The sequence below is a fragment of the Physella acuta genome, unplaced genomic scaffold (assembly GCF_028476545.2).
Source record: "Physella acuta isolate Inbredline_101_S28 unplaced genomic scaffold, ASM2847654v3 ptg000242l, whole genome shotgun sequence".
Classification (NCBI taxonomy): domain Eukaryota; kingdom Metazoa; phylum Mollusca; class Gastropoda; family Physidae; genus Physella; species Physella acuta.
In genome coordinates, this window is record NW_026731761.1 from 515,001 (window position 1) to 538,124 (window position 23,124).

The window sequence follows — 23,124 nt, forward strand, 5'->3', positions numbered from 1 at the left end:
AACGCTGTAGCGATACAGTAATATGTCTAATCTCACTATTGTCATTTAGTTTAAAGAGAAACAACAGAAAGACGGGGTATCATAGACGGTGCATTGCCATCAGTTTGAAATGAAATGCCGCGCGCGTTGGACCAGTCGAAAGGATTTGACGGAGTAAGACGGGATTGTGGGAAACTCCAGCCCGAGCTGCAGATGTAACGAGACGTCCGATTGGATGGATGTTGAGGGATGAATTTCTAATTAGGGGAAGTGGCGAATTTCTTTAACGCTCTCACGATTATAAATAATTCATTTTATTTTAAAGGATTTTTTTTGTAGTGTGGGGAAAGGGTTGGGGGGGGGGGGGTGTTTTGTCTGTGACTTTGTTGAGAGAGCTTCTTATACCAAGAAAAAGGTGTTCAATTCATACATTTTGTTTTTTATTGAAATCTCACTAAAAAGCATATCGATTTCAGCGGTTCCCAAATTTTGCGTCTCTGGGCTATACTTGAAAAGCAAGAAATCTTGACGCCTTCTTAAACACCTACCACAACCTTCTCGAAGAATGCATATATAGATCTTAACTCATAAGTTTATTTTATGGCCATAAACATGAAAAATTATGGGTGGAAAGTAAAGAGAGCACCCGACAACTGGAAAGTCGATATATTGAAAACCTACATTTAATACTCAGGAATTCATGTAGGAGTTAGCGATCGCGAAGGGTCTTTGACATTCGCGTTATGATTTACAAGGAGCTGTGGAAAATGTGATGACAATGTGTTTAACACTAGACCAGGGGTCGCAACCTTTTGAGACGGAAGAGCCAAAAGTTACAATTTACAAAATTTCCCAGTTTTTAAAGAGCCACTAACATTTTTATTTTAATATTATGATATTTGATTAGGATTATATATATATATATATATATATATATATATATATATATATATATATATATATATATATATATATATAATTTATAAATAAATAGCTTAAATATGAAATAATATTTATTCATATGAATACAAACACATGTTTCGCAGAAAAAATATTAAAGTATTTTAAAAATAATAAAATCAGTAATCAAATAATCTAAGTTTATTTATTGAATACTATTTACAATAGTTTCGGTCTTGCGTGCTGTTTGGAAGTTTGTTTAAACCTGGCTCATAACTTGTTTTCAGTTTCAAGCACGCCTCTAGATTTGTATTTGTTAGTTGGCTTTTTACATATATGTTATATTATATACATGCAAGAAAACGCGTTCTCTCATGAATATGTTGAACCGAAGATCGTCAGCACTCCAAATGCCGAAATTCTTCACCTTACTGTAGCACCCTGGGAGATTATTCCATGCGTCACACAATAGTGCCTCCACTCGCGGCATTTCTTTTAGAGCTGTCCAGTTGTGCAGCGAAACGTGCATGTTTTACTAGACCTCAAAATCTTCTAACTTGCTCTTGATATCTGTGAGCTTACCACTCCACAAATGTTTGGTGTTCAAATCTAGCAATTTCATTAGAAGAGAACCAGCATCAATTCCGAATAGCTCAAAGTTAATTTTATTTGTTTTTGTTTTGAGAGAATCTACTATGAACGTCCGAGTGCTTGCATTTTTTTTTAATTGCTCAAATATCTCAGTGAATCCATCCTACATTTTGTTTGTTGTAATGTTGAAGTAATTCATGTTAATAGTAGTATTGGTTTTATCATGATATTTTTTTTTCAGATTTGCCGAAATTAAGTAACTTACCGCTCTCCGTGTTTTCAACAAAATTGAAATAATTATTTTTTCGCAACAATCATCTTCTTCAAGCACGGCTGAGTTTTCCTTTTCTTTCAGTTTTACATTTAGCTCGTTTAGTTTCTTTGTGATATCCACGTTGAATTTTTCAATTTGGGATGGACACTTTATTAGGAAGTTCATTCAAGTTGGGAGAAACTAAATATTCTAATTTAATAGCGAGAGCTTATTATTTATGTTTATTATTATATCTTTCATTATCGAGTGTTGCAGAACAACATTTTGATGAGTTCTGAAAATAAAATAAAACAATTATTAATATTTGTGCATGGAGCTGAAGAGCCGCATCTCGACACCAAAAGAGCCGCATGCGGCTCGCGAGCCGCAGGTTACTGACCCCTGCACTAGACCTCTTTACCTGATTCGAACAAATACCTTGGGCTGCAAGGGAGATAATCAAACACTTTATACAATTGTCTAAACTTGTGTATCAACAACTCTTTTACTGGGGATTAATTTTTAGAAATACAAAAATTAAAACACACATACTGTATTCGGGTTAAAAAACAGGTATGTGTATAAGCTTATATATAGACGGTTTTAATCTGCGATTATATTCTAAGCTGTCAACGAGTGATAATAATTAATTTTATTCCAGTCTTCTAGTAAGCTTGACATTTAACTTCATTGTCTTTCGATTATTTTTTTAGGGTTTAACAATTTATTCTTGACGTTAAATAGCTGTTTTTTTTTGTAAACAATAAGAACAGTAATCAAATGTTCCGGCTTGCTTTCAAAGATTAATTAACTGATTACATTTTGATTGCTGGGAATAAACATTTAGCCTGTGGTGGAATTATTTTACTTTAAGAAAAAACTGTATCAGTTTCTCTCGTTTTTAAATTCAATATGTTAAACGTTTGCGATTTTTAATAAAAAAAAAATTTCTAAGTGGACATAATTACATTTTGTAATTTTTTAATCTCAAAATCTTTATTTGATTAAGTTTAATTTGAGTTTAACCGCATTTGAGTTTGTTTATTGTTGTTTTTAAAATAGATTAAATTGTTATATTCATGCGACATAATTAGGTGATTGTAGATTTATTTTGCATTTTTTTTAAAGTTTGTTTTTTATAAATGTACATGAGTATCTGTAATTGCGTTTAAAAAAAAATAGTTTCTAATAAGAGGGCGCGCAGGAATATAAGAGTAGGAATATAATCGAGTAGGAATATAGCAAAATAGATTTTTTATTAAAATATTTTTGTCAAAAATTGTATTTACAATATAATGAAATTTATAATTTATATTGCCTGAATTTTATTGACAACCTGCTATTGCCTGTCCTAAAACTAGGCAAAATTTACCTGATTTCTTTTTAATGACAGTGACATATAGCTAATAAAGCTACTGGACAAACAACAAATCAAAATTACTAGACGTACAGCGAAGCAGCATTGATTGGTTTGTGTTTCGTTGTCAGTGACTTACAACGAAGAAAACGTTACTAGACGTACAACGACGCAAGTTTACTAAACGTACATTGAAGCATTTTTGCTAGACATACAACTAAGCAAGTTGACTAGACGTTAACGAAGCAAAATTTACTTATATTTCAATATCGGTGACATAACTTTACCGGATCATTGTTTAATGGCAAGTGACGTCAAAGGGACAGAATAAAATCCTTAAGTACTGGATTATTTAAGTACAACTGACGCATTGCTCCCCTCCACCACCTTGTCTTTTGTCTTACTTCTCCGGTAACTGATGGTTATTCCCCACCCCCCCCCCCTGGGACCTGGTCATTCTAAGCTAACGGTTGTGTAACCCCCGGGGTTTTTTCACATTAGTTTCGTATTCTCGTACCTTTTGTTTTACTAAGCGAAGTGGGGAAAAACAAACTGCAGTTACTGTTAAGTAAAAACAGCGATTCAAAGCTTCTTTTTTTTAAATAACAAAATTCCTTTATTTAGTCTAAACCTATAGGAAAACCTGTAGCGAGCTTAACCACAGTTTAGTTTTATACTGAAACCTAGCCGTTGATACTAGCCCTAGTGGAGATCGTACCTTTAATCCTTACCAAAAACCTAACAGGCAGACCAAGAAAGACCTGGAGACGTGACATGGAAGAAGACATCAGAAGATTGGATACACCTGGGGACAGTTGGAGAGACTAGCCCAGGACAGAGATGCCTGGAAAGCTCTTGTCAGCGGCCTATGTCCCAGGAGGGGCGACAGGCTAACCTAACCTAAAACCCTAATAACGATACCGGAAATAAATCGATACGATACTTTTAATGTAAGCTTGCATTTCACAAGAACCAATCATAATTATACAAAAAAAATTTGAAAAGATCAACGTTTGGGGGAAAACTCGAACGCATAAAAAATCAGAAACGGAAGAAATAATCATACAAAAACGTTAAAAAGCTTGCTATAATTCAAATGATGTAAATTTGAGCGTTTCCACCAAGACACATAGTGCAAAATGATTTAGTCCTGTAATCTAAAATGGGGCGGCGTGGCCTAGCAATAGAGAGCTAGACTACTAACACGGAAGTTTCGAGTTCAAATCCGGGTTCAAACCAGCTGAAGGTCACTTAGTCCACCCAGCTGTGATGGGTACCTAACTCACGGTAGGAAAGACAAAAGCCGCTGGTCATAGTGCTGACCACACTACCCCCCTTCCATGCTGAGGTCATTGAAACAGATGAACTCTACTTCACCCGTCGATGTATCTTGAGCACAAACGGGAAAAGTTGCGCAACACCGAGAAACACATGCGCCCTGCAGGGAGATAATGAGATTTCCGTTAACACAAACAGAACATAAAAATGATTTAAAACGGATCAACATTTTTTAATTAACAGAAAATGGAGAGGAAAAATGTAAATGCAGGAAAAGGCTGTTAACATAGATAAGGGGGGGGGGGGGTTATCCTTATGTAACGTCAAGGTATTTTAGCCTATCCTCCACCTATAAAGACACACGTCTTGACAAGAACAACAAACCACACTTAAAACGTCACCAGGATAGAAGGGGTTCTTCGTGGTCGGGTCGGTAAAACTCATGGTGGCTACATCGGAAAATCCCGAGTTCGAATCTCGGGCAGATGAGGCTCGTTAACTAGGGACAGCAACTCTTCTAGGGGAGAGAACTTCCACACTGCTGCCTTGTAGTTTGTTCTTGGTTGGACAAAGGTTATGGAAGCAAAATCCGAATAGGAAAAAAAAGGATGACACCAGATTTAAATATGCTACATCACATGTCTTGAATTTTCCTTCCCCTCTCAAAATCATACAAAAATCTTATTTCACTTTTCTTAAAGTGTGTACAGTAGCAGTAGAGTAGCGTCACAAGGCATTGGCGTGAGTACCGGGTGACACCATTTAGGTGGTGGCACCATTTAGGGGGTGACACCGTTTAGGGGGTGACACCGTTTAGGGGGTGACACCGTTTAGGGGGTGACACCGTTTAGGGGGTGACACCGTTTAGGGGGTGACACCGTTTAGGGGGTGACACCATTTAGGTGGTGACACCATTTAGAAGTTGACACCATTTAGGGGGTGACAACATTTAGGATGTGACACCATTTAGGTGGTGGCACCATTTAGGGGGTGACACCGTTTAGGGGGTGACACCGTTTAGGGGGTGACACCATTTAGGTGGTGACACCATTTAGGGGGTGACACCATTTAGGGGGTGACAACATTTAGGTTGTGACACCATTTAGGAGGTGACACCATTTAGGGGGTGACACCGTTTAGGTGGTGACACCATTTAGAAGGTGACACCATTTAGGGGGTGACAACATTTAGGATGTGACACCATTTAGGGGGTGACACCATTTAGGGGGTGACACCATTTAGGGGGCTACACCAGAACACACAAAAAAATGTAATGTCAAATATTTTATCTAATTAAATAAAACAGTAAGGGTGGTGGATGACACCTAATCGAAAATGGTAAATTGTTTAAAGGGGCGTTAATTAGATAAGTAGGGGACGGAGTGGTAAAGCGGTAGAGAGGTGGACTGCTAACCCGTAAGTCTCGAGTTCGAATCCGGGTTAAAGTCAGTAAACCGCCCCTAGTCCACCCAACTCAGATGGGTACCTAACTCACGTAAGGGAAAGCAAAGGCGGCTGGGTATAGTGCTTACCACACTATATCTTTAAAAGCCGAGGTCACAGAAACAAGTGAACTTTACTTCACTTGCCCCATAGACCGTCAGATTGGAAAGGGAAACTTTAATTAGATAAGTATATTTTTTTTATATCTCTAGCTAGATTAGCAAATTTGTGTTTAAGTTTCTCGATTTCTCATGCAGTAATCTGTAACTACCCAAGAAGTCGCTCCCTTTCCCCGTGAATCAATCTGCAAGTTCCCGGAAAGTAATCCCCCCCCCCCCCACGAACCAGTCCGTACTTAACAGGAAGTTGCGCCTCCAAAAAAAATCGCTTATCTGTATCAACCATGTTAGTTCAAATAATCTCAAGAAAACCATACAAGTATAATAGTCTCAGTTTACGTTGTTATAAAAACTATTTCAGATCCTATCGGCACCATCAACGTTGTCCCTCGTACCCATCATAATGTGCGGGTTATATCACTGTTGAATATAAATAAACCCTAAACCCAACCCTGCACTAAGCTTAAGCTGTACTTCTCAAACCATGTCTAAACATAATTATCTCTGTAAACCTCATGCCTAAACATAATTATCACTGAAAACCTCTCAACTAATCCACGGGTTCGGATAATCCCATGTTACCCAACCCCTTCCCTTGGCCTTGGTTCTAAATCTAGCTAATATGGTATCGATCTAACAGAGAGGATCGAATTACTAATTGTATCGTTTGCGTGTGTGGGTGGAACACCCCGAATCAACAACAGCGGGAAGGACAACAATCAGCTTGACCACAGATCCAGCAGCCAATGCCGGACCATATGAGACAAGTTCCAGACTACATAACGCCATGAAAACTTAGACCACAAGTGGTTCATAATCTGGGTTCGATCGAACCCCATGGGTTCAGCGGAAGTCAAGACATACACCGGACTCATATACCAGATCACATAACGCCATGAAAACTTCGACCACAAGATACGTCACAGTCTAATTAGCTAACTTAGTGGTTCTTAATCTGTGTTCGATCGAACCTCAGAGGTTCGCCTGAGGTCAAGACACACAGCCGACTCATTTGATTCACGATCAGATTTTGTCAGTGCTGATGATTTAACTTTTAAGAAGGGTTCTGTGAATGCGCATGTAAAACTAGTGGGGTTCGGTATCTCAAAAAATCCAAAAAAGAAAAGTAGGCTGACATCGGAGTCAATGGCGCATAACCAGTTAACGCGTATCCTTAATTGTGATGGAGGCTTGGTCGAGTCGGCAAAAGCTCATGGTTGATAAATTCGAAAAAAGTCTCGAGTTCAAACCCTCTGGCAGATAAGGCTCGATCCCTCCCAACACTAAAAATTAAGAACGAAGAAGAAGTTCTTGCATGGACAAACGCTACAAAAGTTCTCCAGAAAGAAAAGCAAGCTGAAATCTGCGCCAACGTGCCATATGGTGCATGTTATGCGTGATCAGTACCGTATAAAGGAAACAATATAAAAAACTCTAGACCCTATTTTATCAAGCTCATTAATTACCGATTGTTTATTCTTAAGCCAGGCGCTACTGTAAGTCAAGTAGCGGCCTCAGCAAGCTATTCCCTATCATATCAAGGGCGACCTCAGCAGGCAGTTCGCTATCTGTTCCCTATCATATCAAGTAGGGTTCTAATCTCTGGATTACCCATCATCAAGTTGCGGCTCTGAACCCTCGACCACCAAGGCACCACACATCGTGTTCCATGCCGAAAGTGAGGATATTGTACGGTTAATGCAGGAGCCCTTTGATCTCCGCTGGTTTATTACATATGTACAGGACTCTCCACAACCGGAACTCCGTCTAGAAAGATCTAGGGCAAGCAATACCGCAAAAGGAAGTTCACGATCCATTTATTTTCCGCCAAATTCCCTTACAAAACTAGAAAGCCTGAGTAGGTTTTTAGTCCAATCTCTTTCAAAATTGGTGTCAATTATAATTAATAGAACTTACTCAGTTTGTAAGGAAAAAAAATCACTATTACTTGTTTGTTGACATCTTGAAAAAATCACTATCATAACATAACTTCCTAGTTGATTAACTATTTGTTAACATCTAGCGTTAAACTCTCAAAATATTTTCCGGTGCTTGAAGGTCAAGGGAAAAAATAATAACACCATCGCTAAGATTTATTGGTTCTAAATATATTTGAAAATACTAATTACGGAACCGAACCGTGTGCCCCTTCCAAATATATTTGTAAACATTAATTATCGTACCGTGTGCCCTAATTACAGTCGTCAATTTATGAAGGTTAAAATAAGTACACTTAGTTTATAATCTCAAGACGCCGACTCAGCAAAATTTACGACAAAGAAATTTTTTTTTTTTAAATCTTCAGTGCGAAGGTTTTTTTATCGTTCTTCACTAGTTCGCAAATGTTAACTATAGCTCCCCCCCCCTCCCCCAACCCATCATTTTATAGATTTTCCTCTCATCTTAGTTAATTTTTTTTAAAATATTTTTTTATTAGCTGGCGTGTAACATGATATGGCGGAACCAATGTTGATGTAGTAAGGATTTTTTGGATGGATGGTCGGACTAATGAATGGATCGGATCTACGGACAGTCGGGTGGATGGACCGGGTGGTTGGACTGATGAATGGACAAAGGTACCTTCCGTTGGACGTATTGACTTATGGACATATGGACGGAATGACGGATGGACGTATGGATTTATGGATGGGTGGATGGATAGATGGATGGATGGATGGATGGATGGATGGATGGATGGATGGATGGATGGATGGATGGATGGATGGATGGATGGATGGATGGATGGATGGATGGATGGATGGATGGATGGATGGATGGATGGATGGATGGATGGATGGATGGATGGATGGATGGATGGATGGATGGATGGATGGATGGATGGATGGATGGATGGATGGATGGATGGATGGATGGATGGATGGATGGATGGATGGATGGATGGATGGATGGATGGATGGATGGATGGATGGATGGATGGATGGATGGATGGATGGATGGATGGATGGATGGATGGATGGATGGATGGATGGATGGATGGATGGATGGATGGATGGATGGATGGATGGATGGACGGATGGATGGATGGATGGATGGACGGATGGACGGATAAATGGATGGATAAATGGATGGATAAATGGATGGATAAATGGGTGGATAAATGGATAAACGTATGGATAAATGGATAGATGAAGCAAGGATAGCCGCCATACTCACTCTCCTCCTGCGCGGCATCAAACATCCACCACAGCTGCGAGACGAAAAACGGCGACCAGCAGACGATATAGGCCACGATCACCACAAAGGTCAGCTTGACCGTCTTCATCTTCGCCCTGGAAAACCCCCGCAGGCTGTGCGACCTGGGGGTCGTCGATGCCGGTGCCGGCCTTGACCTCCGTATAATATTCGGCCGCCTGTCTATGGCCCCCTTCTGCCGGCAGACGACCGCGTTAGCCACGTGATGGCTGTAAATGTTTTTATTGGCTAAAGACGAATCTGACCTAATAAGCATCAATTTCCGTTCGTTCTCCGCGGTTTTGTACTTCTTCCATATCGTGAAGCAGATGGAGATGTAGGCAAAGATTAAAATCCCTAGAGGAACGAAATACACGGCGAAGGTGAAGATCATGACGTACAGGTGAAGAGTCCACATAGGACTGAAGTTATCCGAACAGTCGTAGGCGCCTTTGTCGTTCTGCTGGTACTTGAAGATGATGATCTGCGGCAGGCTGAAGATGCCTGAGAGGACGTAGGCGGTGATGATCATGGAGTAGAGGGTGGTTCTTGAGGAGGCGTTGAAGGCGGAGAGGGGGTGGCAGACGGCGCGGTACCTGTCGATGGCGGTCATGACGAGCATGTAGGTGGACAGGTACATTACGTACACCTGGAGGTGAAAAACATAGGGGAATTAAAATCTATTGGTAGACAGGTACATGACGTACACCTGGGTCAGAGAGATGAACAAATTTTAATTAATACATAAAAAATTAATTAGGCGACTAATTGAGTCAAATAGAATGTCACGATGTCTTTATGTCTTGACCCACGTACCAATTACGAACTGTATCTGTCAGTTAGAAGTGTCCGAATTTTCGCTCCGGCGTTTCGATCTAGACAGACTGACGACAGACAGAGGAAGTGAGTGTAATAAAAGCTTGTAAAAACAAATGGGAATCAAAATTTAATAGTGGGCAGGTATATGACGTACACCTGGATCATAGAGGTGAAAAACATATGGGAATCAAAATCTACTTGCTTAAGAAATTTAATAATTCAGAATAAACTTAATATTGCATGTTTATTTTTTTAAAGCATTTTGCTGTTATCCCGGTCATTATAAAAATCCAATACGTCGACATTATGCACAGTTGATTGAAATAATACCCAATCTTAAGTTTCTTCTTCTTCCGTCTTACAGGTCATATTGCTTGGGATCAAACTGGTAGACGAACTGAACAGTATACAATTCACAGCATTACATTAACATAACATGAACATGACACTTACCTACATAAACAGGACAAAGCTTTACAACAAGAGTATGACGTAGTTCACCTACGTGAACATGATGCTTACCTTTATGAACATGATGCTCACCTGTATAGACTTGGTAAAGTTTACCTATATGAACAAGGCTGTTACCTATATGAACATGACTTCTTCCTGCATGACACGAAACTTACCTACATGAACACGACTTACCTACGTGAACACGAAACTTACCTACATGAACATGACCCTTACCTACAAGAACACTCTACTTACTTACATGAACATGACACCTACATGAACATGACACTTACAAGAACACTCAACTTACGTGCATGAACATGACACTTACATGATCACTCAACTTACCTACATGAACACTCAACTCACCTGCATGAACATGACACCTACCTACAAGAACATACCACCTACCTACATAAATATGCCACCTACTTACACGATCACGAAACTTACCTGCATGAACATGACACTTACCTGCATGAACGCGACACTTACATGAACACTCAACTTACCTGCATGAACATGACGAAGCGACAGAGCAGATCCCCGCCGTAGAACGGCCCCGTGATATCCCATATCAGCTGGGGCATGGTATTAAACACAGCCACCAGCAGATCAGCAATACTCAGGTGAAAGATGAACAGGTGCATCCTTGACCCCGCCTTACCTCGCCTGGCCAGGGCCGTCAGCACACACGAGTTGCCAATGATGGCCAAGGCCAGTGTGATGCTCTGGACGATAACCTGAAAACAAGATGGCGGAGAGTGTTAGGAATGGTGTCTCGGTGTATCGCAAGAGAATGGGAGTATGTCAGTGGTAGATTGAGTTTATGAAATAAAAAATACGAGCCGACCCGCGGCGTATCATACGCAGTGGCTTAGCGAGGTCGGGTGTTACCCGGTGCGGCACTTAATGGTGTCACCCCCCCCCCCCCCCCAGAGGCGTAGCGACCCTTCCCGGGGACAAACTTTCAAATTTTCGATTTGCACCCCTCCTCAAACTTTCGATTTGCACCCCCCCCCTCAATTTTTACTCCATATATTTTGCTATTTTTTGCCTTGGTGTCACCCCCCTAAATGGTGTCACCCGGTGCGTTCCGCATCCCCCCGCCCCCCCCCCCTCGCTACGCCCCTGATTATACGTCGCTATTTAGTTGTTTTATTTTATACTTTTCAGTAATTCATAATTTGTGAATTCAACGGTACCAATGCTGCCACTGTAAATTTTTGCTTTAAAACACTATCAGTAGGTCGTTAAGGACGATAACCCCCCCCCCCTCCTTTCCTTTCCCCAACCCCTACTCTACACCCCCCCCCCCCCCCCCCCGTGAAAGCAGCCTCCTCTTAGTTACCTCCCCTAAGTTTAAAATAGTTTCAAACTAAATTATCTGCCCCTAATAGCCGTCACTAAACCCGGCTCTACGATTGTAAACATTTAGCGTGAACCACAGCTCATCAGACCATGTGGGGGTGGGGGTGGTAGGGATATGCCTAGAGAGGAAGAGAGGGGGCTGCTAGGCGCGCTTACAGCTTGGTGTTTTCTATGGTCTCCATGAAGAGAATTATATATATATATATATATATATATATATATATAAAATTAGCTTTTGATTTTGGTGTCACCGCACACGCCCATAACCACCCCCTCTCCTCCCCACCCATTGCCTCATAGCATAAAGAGGGAAGATGTCAAATAAAAATTTGGAAAAGGAAAAAATGAATGCACGATCTTAAAGTTAGAATCAGTCAGTCGTGTATGCAAAAAGATTTATTTTTTTTATTTTAAGAAAATGTTTTGACGGCGATCACACGATCCGGAAGTTCAGTAAACGTTGGCGAACGTAACGGAGGATGAATTTTAAAAAATGAATTTTAAAAAATGTAACGCTGAATAGACATTTTGAAAGAATGATTGTCGCATGTAATAGCGAGAGGAATTTAAAAAGTTGGGGAAAAAAATTAAACTCAGGAAAAAACTGTCTCAAAGCCGAGTTCGGACGTGCATGAGTGCAGATGAGAAAAATAAAATAAAATTCCTAACACACGATCTTAAAATTAAATGGAAGATGTTAGGGGAAAAATTGCAGAAATATTTTTTGTTAATTCAAGATTCAGAATTCAGTGGTTAAAATAAAAGTTTAAAAGAATATAAAACAAAACATACAAAAAATATCATTGTATGAGTCTACAGCGCAGAAAGCAGAATAATATTTTTTTTTAAGTAACAAAATAAATTAAAGAAAAAATACAAAATTATATAAGAAATAATAACAAGATTTTAATTATGCTTTTTGTTGTTGTTGCTCCACTGGGATTTGTCTGACCTTTACCTTAATGTTGTGTCGTGTGCGTCGTCACACAACTTTATATTTAATACTCGCCTTAGGCGGTTGTTTGTAGAAGAGTCTAGACTGTCCCAACCCCTCTTTGTTCACAACAAACTTTGAACAATGTACTTTTAAAGATATTTTACGTTGAATTTAAAAATTCGTAGTTTGGTTTTTATTTCTGCCAATTCTTTATGATGATAAGTGAGGTAACACAAGCTAATTTTGCCTTCCGTATACAGAAGTAAAGTCGGGAAAGTGTCCATTCGGGCATTTGTCGCATTCGGGCAAGTGTCCATTCGGGCATTTGTCGCATTCGGGCAAGTGTCCATTCGGGCATTTGTCGCATTCGGGTAAGTGTCCATTCGGGCATTTGTCGCATTCGGGCAAGTGTCCATTCGGGAAAATGGCCTTCGGGCAAACGGCATTTAGGCAAGTGTCTTTCGGGGAAACGTCCTGCTCCCAAAAGTAAAGAATCCTCTTTAGACCTATCGATCCATTGGACAGATGAAGTAGAGTTTATTTTTCTTGGCCTCGGCATATGAAGGAAAGGTGTAGTCAACACTTTGCCCATCATAGCTAGGTGGACTCAGAGACGATCGACTGACTTGGACCCGGAATCGAACTCGAGACTTTCAGGTTAGCAGCCTATAGCCCTACCGCTTATACCACGCTGTCCCTTTTAGCCTTCTGTAACCACATCTAATGTTTGCTCTGAAGACTCGGTACTTATCAATTTCCTAGATTTGTAAACTTTTCAAATTCTCCCACCTACCTCAACAGATCTATAAACTTTTCCAATTCTCCCATCTTTCTCCCACCCCTACCTCAACAGCTCCTGTGTTATTCAAGTTTATAATATTTTCCTAGAAGTTTTTTAATATTTTCGACTTGTTTTTATTTATTTTAAGACCAACTATTTTTTAAACAGATTCTAGTTTTAAAAATTTTGTTTTGCATTTGTTTTTGGCCTTGGGATAATACTTCTATATCACCCGAAGAGCTCAAATATTCCAGTTTAAAAAATGTTCATTGAATTCCATTTTTCTATTTTCTGTGATTTTTTTCATGCTCCCGTTCGCCTTTGACCATGTCTGCCTTGTGTTGTATCATTTTGTTCCTGAAATTTAGAATCACAAAACTGTCTCTAAATAAAAACTGCTCGGGGCGCCTATGAGAACGTGAAGTTTGACTGCTAGATCAGGCACACCTGACCCAGTAATGCGAGATTGCTAAATCTGGGTGCTTGTGGCTCGAGAATGACCAAAAATAACCCAAGGTCTCGAAAGCTGATGCCAAAACCCCTTTTAAAAAACAACAGTTACGTCTCTTCAAATACTCATAGTTTCCAGTTCGTCTTAATGTCCCCATCTGGGGGGGGGGGGGGAGGGAGGGAGGGGGGGGCGCATTCCCTCCCACCACATACGACTCTACTGTACCGTTAAACCAAAAATCCCTTCCATCCATTCTTAAAGTCAGTGTATCGCTAATCCACGGTAATCTCTAATACTCTCATCTTGATGACATCATCGGATGTCATGAAAAAAATATCCTGGGCATAAAAATAGAAATTTAATGGATATTGATTTGGGAAATCCAAAAACATAAAACACTGCTTTTACGAGTTACCGTTTTTGACCTTCTGTTTTTACTGAATAGAGCCTATAAATAAAGCTATGGGTTATTTGTTGTTTTGTAATGCCTCGTACGTTTTATTCAATGAACAATAATCTCCAATGGGGTTTAGAGTTTCAACGGGATATTAAAACCTGACCTCCCTGAATTGAAAGTAGACAAATCACAGGTTTTTGACCACTAATCAAATGTTGAGCTCTATTTAGAACTCTGATCCTCAAATGGGATGGTACCAAAATACGAGTCTGACCATCTATTGGATTCCGATCCCTGATTAGGGTCTGACCCCGTACTGGTCTTATCCCTTGTTTAATCCACCCCTCCACCCCTGTCCCCCTCCACCCCTCCATTCCACTCTCACCCACGAAGTATGACAACCTGCCCAGGCCTGATTAAAATAGAACGATATTGCGCAATAGGTATCGGATTTAAAACCTGAATGCGCCGTCCATGAATCGATTCTTCTTAGTCTCTAAACCCTGATTGTTCGTGAATTAACTGGTAGTTTAAGATGGTGTTCAACCCCCATTCCTGTTTCTCTCATGTGTGGTTGGTACATGTCGTAATCTATCACATGTCAGAGACTCACGACCGGTGTTGTGTAGAAGCTAAAATGGCGACAGGCCCAGTTCCTGTTCTCCGTTCTTCGGCCCCCGAGGTGGTCTTTACTCGTTTGTTAAGCTTCGGATGTTTCCGTATTGACGGAAAGATACGATTGACAAATACCGGAGAAGTCTAGCTTTTCAACGATGCCAATTCGATATAAACGCCGGTAAAGAACATTTCGTAACGAACAAGTAAAGACTCGGCAGATTGGGGGAAAATGAGTCTTATCTCATTTATAGGGTTATAAAAATTGTATTTTAAGAAAAAAAAAATTGAAATTCTGAATAAAATTTCTTATTTCCCACGTTTTCTTTAACTTGCTTTCTCTGTGTGTTTATTTGTTTGTCTTTCCAATCAAATCTTGCGATCGAAATTTCTGGCACTTCCCAGTTAGCTAGCGCGCTGAAATTTTCAGGGAAGCTTTCTTTTGGATGACCATTGAATATTCAATTGTTATTATTACTAAATTGATCAATGGAAACATTTTATTGAGCATTTTAGACCGCTATATAATCTATATATATAATTCTCCTCTGCTAGCCATTAGAAAAAAAACCAGCGACGCGTACCTCGCGCGCAGTGAAGCGAACGATCACATGTCGCCACAGGCTTAGGGGCAGAGAATTTAGCTTGAACCGAGTTTAAACTTACAGGAGGTAGGCCAGTTTGGGGGAGACGATATGGTCGAGTGGTTGGGCACACGATTGCTATCCCACTCGACACGGGTTCAAATCTATGTGTTCTAGTCAGTAACGTATTCAAACAACGTGTTTTTTACGAGTTGTCTTTTTACGAGTTGTCTTTTTACGAGTTGTCTTTTTACGAGTTGTCTTTTTACGAGTTGTCTTCGTTTACCCAAAAAAAGTGAAAAGATAAAATCGATAGCAAGATTTTAATGCAAACAAACAGACAAAGACTAAAAAGTAGAAAATAATAATCATTAAAAAAGTTTTAAAAAACCCACGTTTTCTGATTGAACTAAAAAGTAGAAAATAAATGCTATAGGCCCTACATCACAATAATGCAAGCGATCACTCTACTATAAGCGAGCAAAAACGTGGGGCGCCGTGATTTTCTTACAGTTTCTAATACTGTTGACTCTCTACAAGCTCCCTAATAAAAGTCAATAGTATTATCTAATCAATAGTAATATAACTTTTACTTCGGCGCCCCACGTTTTTCATCGCTTATAGTAGAGTGATCGCTTGCATTATTGTGATGTAGGGCCTATAGCATTTATTTTCTACTTTTTAGTTCAATCAGAAAACGTGGGTTTTTTAAAACTTTTTTAATGATTATTATTTTCTAAATAAAGAAATGGACAAAGAAGACAAAAGTGTGAGAAACACATTATGGCAAAAATTATGATTTTGGTGATTTTTTCCCCCATGCCCGCGTATTTTTTTAACGCCACTTCTGACTAGCCTGAAACCTAACCCTGCCCATAGTTCAGACATTATCCCAGCGCTAACCTAACACGTATAACAGTGCCAAATTCGAATATTATTTTGGCCGAGTACATTTTATAAAACATTTGTTTAAGAAATGCATTTGTAAATGTTTTTTTTTTTAAATTAAATGTCAACAGTGTTGATTTTTTGCAGGGAAGGATTTATTTATTATTTCCTGATTTATTTTTAAATTTAATTATATTCCAACTTTTTGTTTGATCGTGAATGTCTAATTCTATTCCAACTTTTTGTTTGATCGTGAGTGTCTAATTCTATTCCAACTTTTTGTTTGATCGTGAATGTCTAATTCTATTCCAACTTTTTGTTTGATCGTGAATGTCTAATTCTATTCCAACTTTTTGTTTGATCGTGAAAGTCTAATTCTATTCCAACTTTTTGTTTGATCGTGAGTGTCTAATTCTATTTCAACTTTTTGTTTGATCGTGAGTGTCTAATTGTATTCCAACTTTTTTAAAAATTGTGAATGTCTGTAGCCAGGGGAGGCAACACAAATCACAAAAGGGACACAACCTCATTTATTTTCGAGACAGCGTTAAATAGTAAAGTATGTTGTCGAGGCGAAACATTAGAATTTGAGATTCACGTCGAACGTATTCAATAAGTCGAACTCCATTAGCAGGCTGGGAAATGAAAAATGGCACCGATTATCGGCCCAGTGACTCCTGGGTACAGCGTACTGGAGTTCCAGCTATGTGGGTCAGCTGTAAATAGGTCAACTCAAAGCCAAATTTCCTGACCCCCCAAACGAGGCTGTGTGATGGGGGATTCATGTTGACTGTAAAGTACAATTTGCGTTCTGCGGTTTTTTACGTTAATGTACTTTAACGTGTTGTTCCCACACGATGTTGGTTTACGGTAAACGCCGTATGTCTGTAGTAGTTATAGCCCCTTAGCCTGTCACCTAGTTAGGTCTTTATTCTTAGAGACGTTCGTAGGGACGTAACATGTCCGCAGTAAGAAGAAGGAAGTGAAAAAATAGGTCGATTATAAGTGAAAAGGAACCCACTATATATATATATATATATATATATATATATATATATATATATATATATATATATATATATATATATATATATATATATATAGTGTGTGTGTGTGTGCGTGTGTGTGTGTCCCATGTCTATTAATAAACAGAGTAAAATAAAAGATTACTATTTAGACCTAGCGTTCTATTGGGTATATAAAATAAAGTTCTTATGTTTCTTCATATCAGCATATGAAGAGATAATGTGGTCATCACTATGCAGAGCCGCCTTTATTTTCCCAAACGTTAAGTGTTACGTACCGTTCAGACCTGGGTGGACTCGTGGACTTTCCACTGATTTGAACTAGGATTCGGACTCGAGACTTTCGGGTTAGCAGTCTAGTGCTCTACTGCTTGGCCACGCCGTCCCATAATAAAGTTAGTAGTTCCTGCGTTTATTCACCAACTACTTAGTTAAAAATAAACCAATTTTGTAAAATCACTCAATCTGAATAAAATTAAGTCTAATACAGATATGCTTAAAGAACACCTGTTTCAAAGTACGCCAACTAGACAACGCAGTCACCATGCTCTATAAATATACCAGGACTACAACACAAACACCCCACTCTCTCAAGATACCAAGACAACACAACTTACTCTCTAAAGATACCACAACACAAACACCATACTCTCTCAAGATACCACAACACAAACACCCTACTCTCTTAAGAAACCACGACAACACAACTCTCTCAAGATACCACAACAACAAAAAAACACCCTACCCTCTCAAGATACCACGACAACGCATCTAAAATCATATGCAAATTACACCAATAAAAACAATAAAACCTTCCGACTCCTGGATCTAAACATCGCCCACTTACAACCCATCTGCATAACTTTCCTCTCCATCACCCTATCCTCTACCTCATCATCTATCCCGTGTTTTGTTTATCATTTTAAAATGTCCGCAACAACACCAACAGGCCAATTATGCAAATTAAGGGCGTACTTTATCTCTCCAAAAACATCAACCATTTTGTTTTGCTTTGCCAGATCATTTTTGACTTGGCAGAGACAAATATAATTTAGAGACGAACACTTGAGATTTGTATTTAATGACGCCCTTTAATGTCAAGCTTAACTGGACCTTAATGACTAAAAATAACCGTGGGAGTTTTAATTATATTAAGCGCTAATAAAAAATGGGATGGTGATGTAAATTAATTGTCACGCGCAGGAAACAGTTGACAGGAGACTTTCGGTTCTATTTGTGGATCGCGCGTTTTTTTTTTTATTTCTTTGTTGTGTGGAGATTATTTTTAGGTTCGGTGTAAACAACACGGTGCATGACTTGGATGTTGACTTCATACGTGACTTGATACTTGATTATAATAATGGCTTGAATCCACGACTTGACTTAAAACCGTGGTTTACGTCTTGAATTATGACTGGACTCATTACTTGATATTATCATGACTTGATTCTTGACTTGATTGACGACTTGACTTAGGAATTGACTTTTGACTAATGACTTGACTCATAACTTGATATTATCATGACTTGATTTTTTACTTGATTCATGACTTGATATTATCTTGGTTCTTGATTTGATTCTTGACTTAACTCGCGATTTGATTCATGACTTAACTCATGATTCGATTCACACAAAAATCGACAAACCACTCAATCAAAGGCATGATAATTGACTTGACGTATCCCCCCCTATGACTTGACTTTTGACCTAACTCATATACCGCTCTATAAATTAACCTACAACTTCACTTATAACTGCTCATGACTTATGACTTAAACCCTGGCATAGAACTCGACCTAAAGCTCGTCCTCTGTTACATCTATCACAGTTCCAAACTCGTGTCAAAGAAACTCTGGAACCCACGCTCCACAAAAACTTTTCAAAAACCAGAAACTCCTGCCCAGCTTTCTGTAATTGTTGGCCTGTGTACATGAAATTGTTGGCCTGTGTACACGGAATTACAGTTAGTTTGATTGACGGCTGTCATTCCTGATCTAAGAAAGATCCCAACAAAAAAGTATCTGACATGCTTAAATGAGCGTTAGATTAACATATTTCTGAAAAAAAAATTTACATCGGCATTTTACGCAGAAATCAAATACATCCTAGCGCCCCGAGAACGACAAGATTAAAAATTCTTGCGAATGCTTTATCGTGGTAAAATTTGTCTTCAGCTAGAAGGAATATCAAATCGAGTTTGAAGATATTATTCTGATATGTAACATACGTGAAACTACGAAAACGGTTTTACTACAAGAAGAAAAATGGCGGCGGTCGTGTTGACAACATATGAAGATTGTTTTCAGTTTATCAGAACTCCAAGATTTAATGAATCTCAACCTGTGGTGTATCAGTCTAACGGAAATGAGTCGAGGTGAGAAATATACTAGTAGTGGTTAAAGTATAGCGAGACTTTAACTATAGGACCTCTGATAAAAACGTTCCCTAAAAAAACGTGGGTAACAGATGGACTCTACTTCATCTATCTTATGAATCGTCGGTTCCGACGAAAGATAAACTTATTATAGCGAGTGGATGGGGGTGACACAATGACAGTGACAGTGCTGGCGTCATTGACGCATTGTTGGAGTCACACTAGGTTATGTAGATACTTGTCGCTGTGACTCCAGTGACGCTGTGATAAGTGTGATTAGTTGTCACCCGCGTCCTTCCAACCCCATTAAGTGTCACATTTCAACACGGCGGGGGAGGGCAGGGAGGTGCTGGTAACTAGCGAGATGGCGTGATGGTGATGGTAGATGAGACAGCGAGTTGAGGTGATGGTAACCCGAGTCACGTCCTCGACTTGGTCACGTGACGAGGTCATCTATTTCTAACCAGCGCTGAGGTGAGTATGAGTACAGCGCCATCAGAAACTTCACACAGAACACCAGCAGAATCTTCACAGTTAGAACTTAGAACTTGTTGGAGGTGGGGGGGGGGGTGCGACGACCAGTGTTTCTTCCATTCATCTCTTCGGGGGGAGGGGGGGGGAGCCCGAACGATATTGAATTTATATAGAAAATATATACTTTTTAACAGTGTCAACCCCCCCCCCCACTCGAAAATTTCAAGTCCCCCCCCCTCCGGAGAAAAAAGTCTGGAAGAAACACTGGGGACGACACCTTTAGTTTCCACACCGGGTGATGCGACTGAAGGTACATCTATATATATTTAGTTAACAACGGTATTATACTATTAAATGTAATCTTTAATTTGTCCTCTTTTCTCCATGTGGAGCATAGGCCCCTCAACCATGACCGTCTTATGTGTCAGGACCCTGGCTGTGTGTTTAGCCGTCATCCATCCCTGATTTCTTTAGTTCTTCGAGCAGACTTCGCCTCCAGGTCAGTCTTTGGGCATCGTCTCATTTTTCATTTGCCTCCCCTGGGGCTCAACTCAAGTGCATGACGTGTCACATGTGTTGGCGAATCTGGCACTGTGTCGTCGTCCCCCCCCCCCCCCCCCCCCAGCGCCCTTTCCTCCTTCTGATCAACTCTACCAAAGACTTCCGCCTTTTCCTTATCCATCGGTCTATGTTAGGTACTTTTTCCTACCACCATCAAATGTAAACATTGTATAGTAAATCCCCACTAAAATATAAGACGTTCTATTTCGACAATACCACAACACTGTCTTTAAACTCTATATTTGCGAGCGTCGAGATCCTTCAAATGTCCCTGTGGTCTCCGAAATGATACATTAAAATGTTTCTTATAATCTAAAAGTCTAAAAGTTTAATAAAAATGAATGGTTGTTATAATGATAACCTTATTACAAAAACATTATTTTTCAAACGTACTTTGAATTGGTGTAGAACTTACATAAATACCCTAATCCAATTTGTGAAGATCAACTTTTAAAGATTTGACTTCAACAATCAAACCTCTAACATTTTTTTTACTTTTTTTTTTCTCAAAGACCCTCTCTAAAACGGTGTTGTAAGCTTCAATCATAAGCTAGTCACAGGAGTTACGTTCCTTGGACTACTCTCCCCTTTTTTAAAAACAGTTTAACATAACGTGACTTGATTTGTACTGGTCTAGTTATCCACCGGTTAATGTCTTACACAAACGCTGGCGCATGCCGAGAGAGAAGTTCCGTTGATTTGGATTTTTGTTTTCATGTCTTCGCGCGTCTTGTTTGTCAGTCGGGGTCTGAGTGAGCTAAAGGACAACTTCCGGTTTTACAACAACGTAAGACCCGCTTTACAACAACATAAGACCCGCTTTACAACATAAGACCCGAATTTATAACAACATAAGACCCGAACTTATAACAACATGAGACCCGAATTTATAAGAACATGAGAATCTCCTTTAAAACAAGACAGACACTTCTTTATAAAAAGATAAGACCCCACTTTACAACTCAACATAAGACCCACGCTCTACAACATCAGACCCGACTTTACAACAGCATAACAATCGGCTTTACAACAACATAAGACCCGACTACAACAAGATAAGTCCCGGTACAACAACACACTCGACTTTACAACAACATTAGACCCTTCTTTACAGCAACATTAGACCCTTCTTTACAGCAATATTAGACCCTTCTTTACAGCAACATTAGACCCATCTTTACAGCAACATTAGACCCTTCTTTACAGCAACATTAGACCCGTGCTTTACTGCAATATTAGACCCGTGCTTCCAATAACAAAAAACAAGACTTAATGGCTACTCAAGAACTCATTACACAGCAACCCCTTTTTAATCTTCTGAACGATATGAAGTCACCGCTGTACATCCACCCATTGTTCGTGTTTAAACGCCACCCCCCCCCCCTTCGTATATAACAGACTGTAAGCTACAGCTGAACTTTGATGTAAAATTGGCCTATTATACATGAGCTAAACTTTGATGTGATATTACCCCGAACGCTTTATGTAGGCCTATTGTACAACGGCTAGTCTTTGATATCACCACCAACACTTTATGTAGGCCTAATGTACAAGAAAACGTTACGCCCCCATCACACCATCACACCATCACACCATCACACCATCACACCATCACACCATCACACCATCACACCATCACACCATCACACCATCACACCATCACACCATCACACCATCACACCATCACACCATCACACCATCACACCATCACACCATCACACCATCACACCATCACACCATCACACCATCACACCATCACACCATCACACCATCACACCATCACACCATCACACCATCACACCATCACACCATCACACCATCACACCATCACACCATCACACCATCACACCATCACACCATCACACCATCACACCATCACACCATCACACCATCACACCATCACACCATCACACCATCACACCATCACACCATCACACCATCACACCATCACACCATCACACCATCACACCATCACACCATCACACCATCACACCATCACACCATCACACCATCACACCATCACACCATCACACCATCACACCATCACACCATCACACCACCACATCCTCTTATTCCACTGAGAAACATCTGTATTATACTAACATCTCCTTCATCTTCATATTCTTCACCTAAATTAGCAGCACACTCAAAATCTAGTTGTGAAAATTATTTTGAAAATGCAAAACGTTTACACCAACTACCTAGGATAGAAAAAAAATGTATTAATGTTTGACTTATGAGCGATATCTCTAGATAGTGTTTATACTTGCTTCAGTCTT

At 39.7% G+C, this 23,124-nt stretch overlaps 1 protein-coding gene across 1 annotated transcript in view; it reads right to left on the reverse strand.

Annotated features, from left to right (window-relative positions):
- The window catches only part of LOC131938349 (cephalotocin receptor 2-like), an 89,359-nt gene that overhangs the window by 58,272 nt on the left and 7,963 nt on the right, over positions 1-23,124 (reverse strand). Inside the window, exons 2-3 of the mRNA XM_059296354.1 lie at positions 10,900-11,130; positions 9,095-9,761 (exon numbers count right to left, since the gene is read on the reverse strand). Of these exons, the coding sequence (XP_059152337.1) occupies positions 9,095-9,761; positions 10,900-11,130 (898 nt within the window). The remainder of the gene's footprint in view (positions 1-9,094; positions 9,762-10,899; positions 11,131-23,124) is intronic.